Source organism: Cnephaeus nilssonii, assembly GCF_951640355.1.
Source record: "Cnephaeus nilssonii genome assembly, chromosome: 12".
Classification (NCBI taxonomy): Eukaryota; Metazoa; Chordata; class Mammalia; order Chiroptera; family Vespertilionidae; genus Cnephaeus; species Cnephaeus nilssonii.
In genome coordinates, this window is record NC_137083.1 from 54,002,879 (window position 1) to 54,015,521 (window position 12,643).

The 12,643-nt window shown below is 41.2% G+C and overlaps 1 protein-coding gene across 3 annotated transcripts in view; it reads right to left on the reverse strand.

The window, feature by feature from the left end:
* UBN2 (ubinuclein 2) overlaps nucleotides 1-12,643 on the reverse strand; it is a 103,435-nt gene that overhangs the window by 49,435 nt on the left and 41,357 nt on the right. For all 3 annotated transcript variants that reach the window (XM_079785790.1, XM_079785789.1, XM_079785788.1), the window contains exons 7-8: nucleotides 9,246-9,316; nucleotides 3,382-3,511 (exon numbers count right to left, since the gene is read on the reverse strand). In XM_079785790.1, coding sequence (XP_079641916.1) covers nucleotides 3,382-3,511; nucleotides 9,246-9,316 — 201 coding nt within the window. The remainder of the gene's footprint in view (nucleotides 1-3,381; nucleotides 3,512-9,245; nucleotides 9,317-12,643) is intronic.

A 12,643-nucleotide genomic window follows, 5' to 3' on the forward strand; every position in this document is an offset into this window, starting at 1 on the left:
TGGGACCCCACAAGACTTTCAACCAGGGGAGCAATAGTCAGCAGCATCTCATCTCGGGCTAACCCCCTAAACCTGTCTCCAAGGCCCATTTTTCTCTGACTTTCCAGAGAACTAGAACAGCCCCGCCTAGGGTCTCTCATGTTGCTTCTTCTATCATAAGTCCTTCCTTGTTTCACTTTAATAAACATACCCTCAAAACAAAATAAAGAAAACTGTATGGAGTTCCACCACAGGTACAGACAGATAAATATGAATTACATAATGTTGAGTGTAAAAAGGCCAGCTGCAGAACAAAATAGACAGTATGACTCAATTTATATGAAGCTCAAAAACATGTAAAACCAAATAATTTAATGCTTATGTTTACAAATATTTGTGATAAAAATCATATAAAGAAAGCAAAGGTAAGATAAATACCTTTCTTCCTTAGCCAGTAGATATATTGAACCTGAAATGTCCCTTACAAAATATTTTACAATATGCAAAAAGTTGTCTTCCTACTTCTAATTATTATTTTTATTAATACCCATTTATGTCATTTGAATTTATGGCTGTGAGCTCCAACTGTAAATGCCTGAAGGAGCCAGGCATAGAGACAAATTCTGAGACTTTAGATAAATTTCACTTGTTCATTAACTGTTTTGAATTGAGAAAACTATAGTTTCTCAATTCAAAGAGGTATTTTATTAACAGAAGCAGAGTACCTACAGTAAAGAATTCCATGTCTGCCTGGCTGGGTGTGGCTCAGCGATTGAGCATTGATGCAGGAATCAAGACGTCACTGGTTTGATTCCCAGACAGGGCATATGCCCAGGTTGTGGGCTTGATCCCAGTAAGGGGTGTGCAAGAGGCAGCCAATCAATGATTCTCTCTCATCATTGATGTTTCTACCTTTCTTTTTTTTTTTTTTTTTAAAAATATATTTTATTGATTTTTTACAGAGAGGAAGGGAGAGGGATAGAGAGCTAGAAACATCGATGAGAGAGAAACATCGATCAGCTGCCTCTTGCACACCCCCTACTGGGGATGTGCCCGCAACCAAGGTACATGCCCTTGACCAGAATCGAACCCGGGACCCTTGAGTCTGCAGGCCAACGCTCTATCCACTGAGCCAAACCGGTTTCGGCAATGTTTCTACCTTTCTTCCTCTCCCTTCCTCTCTGAAATCAATAAAAATATATATTAAAAAAAAAAAAAGAATTCTGTGTCTGTCAGATCACACCTAGTACAGTGAGCCAGACACATGTATTCTCCCATTAGCACCATGATAGACCTTGGATAGCCATATTGTGCTGTGTGACTCCCATCCCCAACCAGAAAAGTTTAGGTTGACCCAAAATATTAAAATCAGATTTTTTGAGCCAGGAATTTGGATTGGGATGAGTGAGCTGAGTCAGTCTGTGTGTATAGCTTTTCTGTGTAATGGAAAACCTTGAGAATCAAGTAATCTTATCTGTATATGTACATAAAGGGATAAAGATGAGTTGTGGGGAGAGAGGTAGAAAAAGAGTTAATCCAAATGATCAGTTCCCATCCTTCCTGGCGGCATTCTTGCCCTTAATTCCATGAAAAACCTTTATACATTAAAAAAATGTCCTTTTTTATCTTAAATTACATTCAAGTTATTTTCTATTACTTGTAAGTTATATATTTTTTTTAAGTATAGAGGCAAAAAAATCACTAAGTGATAAGTAATAAGAACAATGAAGGTATGAAAAACCATTTTATATGAAGTGAAGGAGGAGACATAATAAAAGCTTTCAAAAAGATGAAAGCAATGAAGTGGACAAATGGTTAGATTTGTGTATGAATTCAAAGGTAGAATTAGGACCAACAGCTTAGAAAGCACCTGGGTTTGGCACAAAGCATGGAAGAACTTTCTGATATTATCCTATACTAGAGGCCCAATGCACGAAAATTTGTGCAAGAGTAGGTCTTCCCCCGGCTGCTGGCACCGGCTTCTCTCTGGCACCCGGGACCCAGGATGCTTCCCTCCTCCGGCTGCCTGCCGGCACCCAGGACCCGAGCTGCTTCCCTCCTCCAGCTGCCACAGGCACCCAGGACCCGGGCTACTTCTCTTGGGCCGCCCACAGGCACCTAGGACCCGGGCTGGCTTCCCTCCAGTCCCGGCTTCGTCAGGAAGGGCGTCCAGAATGACGTCCAGTCTAATTAACATATTACCCTTTTATTATTATTCTATATAATAAAGAGGTAATATGCAAATTGATCACCATGCCATCATGTCATCACAAGATGGCTGCCACAAGATGGGCAACCCACGTCATCACAAGATGGCCACCCCCACGTCATCACAAGATGACTGCCACAAGATGGCCACCACAAGATGGCTGCCCCCCACATTGCCACAAGATGGCCTACAGGGGAGGGCAGTTGGGGGCAACCAGGCCGGCAGGGGAGGGCAGTTGGGGTGACCAGGCTGGCAGGGGAGGGAAGTTGGGGTGACCAGGTTGGCAGGGAAGGGCAGTTGGGGGCAATTGGGCCGGCAGGGGAACAGTTAGGTGTCAATCAGGCTGGCAGGGGAGCAGTTAGGGGGTGATCAGGCAGGCAGGCAGGCGAGTGGTGAGGAGCCAGCAGCCCTGGATTGTGAGAGGGATCCCAGATTGGAGAGGGTGCAGGCTGGGCTGAGGGAAACCCCCCACAAGTGCATGAATTTTGTGCACCGGGCCTCTAGTAGATAATAAAAGCCCAGTGACCGAATGGCAGAACGACCGCTTGACCAGTCGCTATGATGCGCACTGACCACCAGGGGGCAGATGCTCAACACAGGAGCTGCCCGCTGGTGGTCAGTGCACACCCACAGTGGGAGCGCTGCTCGGCTAACCGGGATGAGTGGCGCTCCCACAGCAGCCGATCCCTGCAGACCACGCCCCCACCAGTGCACGAATCCCGTGCACCGGGCCTCTAGTATTGAAATAAGTTTCTGACCATGGTAGCATTCATCTTGGACAATCACTTAGTGGGGTTGTAGTCAAGGAGAATCTAGCAAAATATGGACTAGATAATTTTTAAATATACATGCAATCATGTGATACTTTCCATTGGTCTGCATAATATCTGTAGAGATCCATTTCCAGAATAAGAAAATTGAGTTATAAATACGTCAGTTTATTTGTTGAAGGCAAAGTTGTGCTAGCTGTGAAATAGGTTAATTTACTAGTCCAAGAATCTATGCCTTAGAAAATATTTCTCACCTAAACCTGTGAATTATTGAAAAGTAATTTTTTTGAGTGGATCCAACGTACCACTAATATTCATACAACATGACTATAAAGCAATTAATATGCAAAATCCCCCACAAGAAACCAGCCTCTTTACAGGTGATAAAACTCCCAATATAGATATCATTGTTTCTCCCCTTACCTGGACGTTAAGATGTAACTTCTTTAGACGTTTTACCAGTGTTTCTTTATTGCATGGCACAAAAGCTTCAAGATGGGAGTAGACACCACTTCGAATGACAGGGCCTAGTTCCTGCAGCTGTAACTCAATGCTGATCAAAAACAACAACAAATAAATAGTAAAGAATTTCTTTCAGGTAGCAACAGACAAGCAAGGAGGCAAAGGAAGTGATTCTTTTCTCATTTTACATTTCCATGATTTTCTAGACTGTATTTTTCAAGGAAAATAAATTAATAAATAGTGATGCTATAGAAAATTTCGATGAGCATAGTTTCAGAGAACTTATATAATCTCAAACAAGCTGGCAAATAATATTTTTCATGGCTGCAACAAAGTCTACATTTTTGGGTAAAGAAAGCACAGGAACTCCATTATTAACCAGAAGTTCATTTCCTCAAAGAGATATCATACTCCCTTCACCCCTTGCAATTACTATACTAGTGAGTCACATATGAGTTCTCAGAGTACTTTTTCCTTAGTTGTTTGAAAATTTCAGATTCAAAAGAGGAAACTTTTCTGGCTGCACATACAGACTGTTTCATCCATCTTTGTTTATTTTATTGTGCCTGCATTACAAACTAGGTATTTAATAGCCGGTTTGCACAATGAAATCATTTAACAATGCATTTCTCAGAATGTACCCCCATTCTTAAGCAGTGTATTTAAGTACACATCTCTCACAGATCCATTTTAATATTTTTTTTCCTAAGAATTCCAATCTTATAAGTCTCCATAAGTAGCTGGAAGCAACTAAAAACACTTGGCACCCAAAGTGTGAATTTCAGTTATTTTCACAGAGAAACAAAGTTCTCTTGAAGAGGTGAACTTTCTTGAGCCCTGCCTCCTACTTTCTACCAGGCTCCTTTTCCTTCTTTAAGTGAAATCTATCCAAAGGCAGATTTCTATGCATGAAAGTTACTAATAATGGGCCTTGAACCTGATAATAAATTATGAGCATGAGATCACTACAGGTTCTAAAAGAATGAAAATATACTGGGACCATCTGTTATTAAATGCACTAGAGAACCATATTGGGTTCTGTTGAGTAAATAGGCTGGAAACTCACTTTTATATCCCTGTCTACACAAGGCTCTCCTTTGTCTCTGGAGAAGCTTCAAAGAAATGAAACATGGAAAGCTGTAGTGGAAGCAACAGCCATCTTTGTAAACAAGATTCTCCTACTGAGGAATATTTAGTGATAACGACTATGGTATCATCCTTTCTACACAGAATTCTAGAAATACAGTCATTTTCCCAAAGGTGATAAATGGCACATCTTCCTACCATGTCAACTTCCTCTTTTTAAAAAATCGTTCTTAGTAAATTTAAAACACTAATAAAAGAAAAACTCAGTCCAAATGAATTCTGGAATCTACTGAATTTCCTGGAGTTTCCTCAAGTATTCCAGATATCCTACCAATATTGTTCAAATAATACAACCACTGAAAACTACTAACTGAAGAAAGGTTAAGGAACAATAACCCAAATTCAAAATCCCAAATATCTCTTTACCTTAAAGCAAGAATTCAAAAGTCTGTTGATGTGTTAACTAACAGTAGACAAGAGGTGTGTTCATCCCTCTTGTCCCTGAATAACTACTTAATTCAGATGGGCTAGTTCTAGGGTTACCCAAAAAAGACTTGGTATGGAACAGGTTAGAAATATGTTTCAAAAATTGTTTGGGATTCCTCCAATTGCAAAGCAGCCCCTCAAGAGAGTAAGGAAAAGCTGTGGCTTGTGATCAACCCTTTCACTTTGCTAACCTTCATTTCAAAGAAAGAGAAACAGACAGACAGGCAGACCAACTGGTAAGCCCATTTATATTGAGACTAGAGGCCCAGTACACGAATTCGTGCATGAGTGGGGTCCAGCCGGCCTGCCCTGATTGGGCCGATCGGGCTGGGTTGGCCAGGGGAAGGGGCCTCAGGCAGGTGGCAGGCTGGCCCCGCCCCCAATCAGGGACAGGGTCGGCCGGCCGGGGGGAGAGGCTGCAGGCAGTTGGCTGGCCAGCCGGCCCTGCACCCTGGTCGAAATCCCAGTCAAGGGAACAATTTGCATATTAGCCTTTTTTTTTATAAAGGAGCATCTAATAATGAAGGAAGACAGATCTCACTGACAAATATCCAAAAGGATTGGTAGTACCTGCCTAAAGCATTTGTTGAGCAGAATTGTCAGGCTGAATTTGAATAATAGGCAAAGCATTGAGATTTTATTAGCAATGTCAGTTTGAAGTAAAGGAGGAAATAGGGGATGAAATCAAGCCAGCATGTTGTGTATTTGTTGATCCAGGTCAAATTCATTAGGCTAAAAGTAAAAGGATACTCTATTCCAACAAACTTGTCTCTTTATATGTCCAGCATAAGCAATGGTGAGGCAGAGCCAATACACCTGAATACCTTCATGGGAATAACTACACCAAATAATCATCTACCATATGTCCTTAGAAGATCAACTCAGTCCAGAGAAATAAGGGATGTTGGGTCAGGAAAGTGGAAAAAGAGGCCAGGGTGGTATAATAAAGTGACTAAAAGAGAAAAAAATTCAACTAAACACTACGGCTTGTAGAATTGGAGGCATACTTTCTTTCTTTTTTAAATTTATTTCAGAGAGGAAGGAAGAGGTAGAGAGAGATAGAAACATCAATAATGAGAGAGAATCAGTGATTGGCTGCCTCCTACACACCCCCAACTGGGGATCGAGCCCGCAACACGGGCATGTGCCTTGACCGGAATCGAACCTGGGACCCTTCAATCCACAAGCCAACGCTCTATCCACCGAGCCAAAACTTTCTATGAAATAAAAAATAGACGGGCCCTGGCCCAATAGCTCAGTTGATTGGAGCATCATCCCAATTCACCAAGGTTGCAGGTTCCATCCCTGGTTAGGGCACATACAAGAATCAACCAATGAGTGCATGAATGGGTGGAACAACAAATCAACATCTCTCCCTCCCTCAAAATTAATAAATTAAAAAAAATTTTTAAGTAGTTGGGCTCCAAAAAACTAGAGGATGTTTTAGAATAGATATGACAGGAACTGACAGAGAAGCCAGTTAATGGAATGCTGCTATTCTGCTTATTTGAGATGTTATTTCCCAAGGATGGTCTTTTGATTCTCTCAGGGGAGATATACTAGTAGTTATACCCACTTACAGAAAAGTAAAATAAAAAAGAATTGTCTCCATCTTAGGAAAAGGACCTGATCTAGTAAACTTAGGGCTTTCAAATGGAAAGAAAAAGAAGAGCTAGGCAGATCCCTGATAATAGAATCTGGGACAGCTCTGATGAGAAATGTTATATTATTTATTGAATCTGGGGTTTTAAGGGAGCTGGGTATAAGGACCTGGTGCCAACAGGAAGCATTTGCCTTGCTCTCAGGCAAACAGAAACAACTTGAAAAGCCCTGGATTAAATAAAGAATAGGAACAAAATTTCACCATATTAGAAGTAGCATACTAGGTTGTATGTTTCATGAAGTCCATGGGACTTAAAACAGTTTTAGTACTACAGCATAAGAGAATGCAATTAATTAAAATGGTTATCAGAACCAACAAACCAATCCATCCTTTATATCTTGAGAAACTATCTTCATTATATATTTAACAGAGAAATCACAGTATTAGAAACATTGGTTTTCTGTTTCTTTCTATATGATGCTACTGAACCACCAACACATTATTTTCATCAGAAAAGTAAATTTTGCTGCTTTCCCCAGAATCACTTTTTTTATTTTTGGTGCAGTTCTGCTTGCAGTCAATTATATATCCAATTTCCAATGGTCAAAATTTATAAGCCAATCCTATATAATAAAGAGGTAATATGCAAATTAACTGTCACGCAGTCACAAGATGGCTGCACCCACAGCAGAGGCAGGGTTCCCGTAACACAAGATGGCTGCACCCACAGCGGAGGCGGGGTTCCCATAATGAGCAATCAGCAGGGACCTGAGGCTGCGTGGAGCCGGGCGGGGCAGGAGACAGGAGGCTGCGCCCCCCACCCAGTGGGGCTTGACAGGGGACCTCAAGGCGCGCTCCCTGCCCCGGCACCAGGCCAGGGGACCTCAGGCCATGGCCCCTGCCCAGTGGGGCTTGACAAGTGACCTCAAGGTGCGCTCACCGCCCTGGTGCCAGGCCGGGGGACCTCAGGCCGCGCCCTCCCGCCCTGGCGCCCGGCTGGGGACCTCACTCAGGGTGCAACCCCACCCCAGTGCTGGCCTGAGGAACCTCAGGCCACGCCCCCCGTCACAGTGCCGGGCTGGGGGACCTGAGGCTGCGCCCCCTGCCTGGCCCTGGGCTGGGGGACCTGAGGCTGTGCCCCCACCTGGCAGGGCTTGACAGGGGTGGGGCTGGCCGGGTCTGGATCTCACCCAATGGGGGTGGGACTGGCTGGGTCTGGGTCTCACGCGATTTCAAGGTGCGCGCGGACTTGACTCTGGGTCAAGATTTTCATATACATTTTACTAATTTTCTTTAATCTCTGATACTTTTATTATAGAGAAAGGGCAAATAGCAATATTAAAATATTTCCTCTAATTAATTCCCTTTTAATGTGCACAAATTTCATGCACCAGGTCACTAGTAGGTTTATAAGTATATTTTATGAGATCACAACATTAGAATCTGCAGCTTTATTAGTATCAAACTGTGAGTATGAAATTATCACTACTTTAAATATAATCTATATCATATATCAGCCTTCACGCTCTCCTTCTAAATCTAACTTCTATCTTTTCCATAGTGGACTCAATCCTATCCCACAATCATGATTTATTAATTAAAACATACTTTCCACTTGGATTTAAGAGTTCATAATGTATTTTACCAAAGTCTGAAAAGTAGTAGAAAATTATACCAAATTTAATATAAACAGAGCTATCACAGAATGATGTTTTCATATATAAGTTGGTTAAATGTGTACTAATAATAGAGGAATATGCAAATTATCCGGGACATCATCACAGTAACAGCAGAACAGCAGGCTGCGTGGGGCGACCAGGCCAGCTGGGGAGGCGCAGTTAGGGGCAACCAGGCCGGCAGAGGGGGGAAATTGGGGGCGACCAGGCTGACAGGCAGAGGTAGTCAGGGGGGGCAGTTAGGGGCGATCAGACAGGCAGGTAGGTGAGCAGTTAGGAGCCAGCGGTCCCGGATTGTGAGAGGGATGTCTGACTGCTGGTTTAGGCCTGATCCCCGGGATCGGGCCTAAACCAGCCATTGGACATCCCCCAAGGGGTCCCGAATTGGAGAGGGTGCAGGCTGGACTGAGGGGACCCGCCCCCCCGTGCATGAATTTCGTGCACCGGGTCTCTAGTATACATATAAACCTAGAGTACTATTCAACCTGTACAGTGGTCACTTGCTCTGGCAGTTATAATATTGGAAGCTTTGATTATCATAGGGGTCCAAGAGAACCAATACATGCAGAAGCATAATTTTGCTGAGAAACAAATGTTCATCATTTGAGGCTGAAAGGGAAGAGCTAATGTATGAGACTAGCCAGGCACTCAGTATTTGCATTTCAGAAGCCTACTATATACCTTTTATTTTTTAAAATATGTTTTTATTAATTTTAGAGAGAGAAGAAGGGAGAGGGGAGAGGAAGAGAGCGAAACATCGATCAGCTGTGCCTACCGCCGCCCCCATGCACGACTGGGATAGAGCTCGCAACCTGGGTATCTGCCCTGACCAGAATCAAACCAGTGACCTTTTGGTTCACTGGACAATGACTAACTTAGCCACACTGGCCAGGGCGAGGCCTACTATATTTTTAAATAAATTCTTAAAGTTTAAATAATTTTTAAGGATTTTAATCAAGGAAGAAAATACTTACTCCAGAAGAATATTATTCATATCCTGTGTAAAAAATTTTTTCCTTCCTTCTTCATCAAAAAGTTTGGCAGCCTAGAGAAACATAAAATTGACAATATAACCCTTAATAAACACATTATTGGTTTCCATATTTATTTACTAAAGAATCAGCTTTTTGAGGATGGGGCTATAATTTTTTTCACTTTGTATTCTTAATACCCAATTTAGTACCTGGCATAAGGAGGCAATCAAAGAGTGCTGAACAATTTTGGCATACATACCATTCTTTCCCTCTATTTCTGTATTTAATTTTTTTCCATCTTCCTGAATTCACAAAATTTCCATGTAAGATTTTTTAGTGTTTTGGTTGTCTTGTGTATTTTGTTGATTAATTTTTGCTGTGGTCTCCAAGATAACAGAAAGCACATGCCTCACTTTCTACAGACATTATTGTTTACAATGTGTCTCATATTCTACACTTTATACCCATTACCATGTTAAATTCTCATAACAACTGGTAAAACTGGTATTTTACCCCCATTTTACAAACAAGGGACCGAAATCTTAAACAGGTTATAGGATATGCCCCCAAATCACACGGCTAAGAAGTGGTGGACCCAGGACTTAGACCAGAAGCGTTCTGACTTCTCCTGTGTAACACTGCCACCCTGGGTTCTATCTAATTACATACTAACAAAGAAAACATTAGCCTAGGTATAAGCAAAAATTAATTCAATGAGCTTAAGGATAATCTTTTCATCATTATGTTTGTCACCTTAACCAGCCTGACCAGAAACAAAGAGTGTACAAACCAAGACAATCTACCATAAGCAATTTTACTGGGGAAATCACAAAGAACAGTTTATCTTAACTTCCATGAGATGTAAAATATCAACCCTGCTGATTCTGCCAATCTAGCAAGCATTTGACAATTTTACATGCTGTAAATAGAAGAATAAAATTTCTGAGATGTGTCTCAGCGCTTCTTAGAAAGGATGCAGCCTGGTATGTGTAGAGAGTAGAAATATAGGAAGAAAGCCAGAATGAAAACTAAACTTCAAGAAAGAGAAACAAAATGTCAAGAGGCTGAACAATGGAAGAATCTTTCAAAGCGAGAAAAGAGCAACAAGAACTCCTCATGAGACAGACACAAGGATGAATTCTCATCTCTTGAAGAAAAAAACACCATCTCCTACTTCAAAGAAAAAATATGGAGAATTCATAGACATCAGTAAATAAAATGAATCTTCTTAATCTTGGCATGACTATTACAGAGAAAAATTACAATTTTTGGTATCTGAAATATGACAGAGTTTTACAAGATTAAAACACATTCATTACTAAGCAGTTTTGTTTATTAAATGAGAATGAATTACATGTAACACAGCAGAGGAAGTGCAAACTATGGAGCTTGATCGTCCTGCCTTTAAATCTTCACTTTGAAATATGTCTTCAGCCACTTAAAAATTACATGGCCATGGCCAAATCACTTAACCTTTTGAACCTTGGAATACTACCTACCCCACATGATTGTCGGAGGATTAGACTGACTATACAGTATGTAAAGTATACTAAACCCAGTCAGGGCAAGGTCTCCTCAGTGGTAAATGGTGCCTTGTGACCACTCAATACACAGTAAGGCATTTGCTAAGTAAACAATAGCAATTATTATCAATTACATGTTGGAAAACCTGGATCACATCATCAGCACTTTTTAAAACCTATAAAGCATCTAGGGGAGGGGCAACATGGGAATAGCAAAAAGGATATACTTTGGAATCTGGCCAACCTATTTTAAATTCTGGCTCCACCACTTAATAGTTGGACTTGACCAAGCTATTTAACCTTCCATTTAAGTTTCTCAACCACAAAAAGAAAACAATACACCCTAGCCAGTTTGACTCAGTGGATAAAGCATCAGCCTGTGGACCACAGGGTCCCCAGGTTCGATTTTGGTCAAGGGCATGTACCTTGGTTGCAGGCTCCTTCCCAGCCTGGGCCCTGGTTGGGGCTTGTGCAGGAGGCAACCAATCGACGTGTTTCCCTCACATCGATGTTTCTCTCTGTCTTTCCCTCTCTTTTCCACTCTCCCTAAAAATCAATGAAAATATCCTCAGGTGAAGATTAACAATAAAAAGAAAAAAGAAGAAAATTATACCTATACCTCAAACTTGGAGTAGTTGAGAAGATTAAATAAAAAAACTTTTGGATGAACAAAACTGTAGGTTATACTGTGTCTTTGGTTATATGTTTAATTCCCCCAATATTAACCAATATGCCAAATGAGGGGACAAATTCAGTAAACAGAAAAACTTGTCCGTATTTATGTAGACATCTTTAGTGCTGTTTTGTTTTTAGAACTTTTTGTTATTGGATTAAGAATGTATTTCCTATTTGCCCTGGCTGAGTAGCTCAGTTGGTTAGAGCATCATCCTGATATGCCAAGGTTGCATGCTTGATCCCCACTCAGGGCACATATAAAAATTAACCAATGGGCCCGACTAGCGTGGCTCAGTGGTTGAGCGTTGACCTATGAACCAGGAGGTCACAGTTCAATTCCCAGTCAGGACACATGCCCGGGTTGCGGGCTCAGTCCCCAGTGTGAGGCATGCAGGAGGCAGCCAATCAATGATTTCTCTCTCATCATTGATGTTTCTCTCTCCCCCCCCCCACTCCCTTCCTTTCTTTAATCAATAAAAATAAAATAAAAAAGAATTAACCAATGAATGCATAAATAAGTGAAACAACAAATTGATGTGTGTTTTTTTCTCTCTCTCTCAAATCAATAAAAAATATAAATTAAACAAAAGAAAAGAAATATAAGTGGACAAAACTCAGCATTAAAATTCAAAGAATGTGCTTGAACTAAAACATCTATCAGGTTAAAATAGACTGCTATAGGGAGTGGGAGTGGCTGGGGAGAGGTCAATGGGGGGAAAAGAAGACTTATGCAATACTTTAATAAAGAGTAAAAAAAAATAGATTGCTATAGATACAGATTGGTATATATGAACCTCATGGTAACCACAAACCAAAAAAAAAAACACAAACAAAAAACACAAAAAATACAGAATAATGAAAAGCAAAAGACCCAAACAAAACACTAGAGAAAACCAGCAAACCAAAAGGAAAGAGATTAAGACAAGTAACAAAGAATAACAACAACAACAAACAAATAACAACAACAACAAATGGCAATAAGTACATGCCTATCAAGAATTACTTTAGCCCTAACCGGTTTGGCTCAGTGGATAGAGCATTGGCTGTGGATTCAAGGGTCCCAGGTTCGATTCCGGCCAAGGGCATGTACCTTGGTTGCAGGCACATCCCCAGTAGGGGGTGTGCAGGAGGCAGCTGATCAATGTTTCTAACTCTCTATCCCTCTCCCTTCCTCTCTGTAAAAAATCAATAATATATATA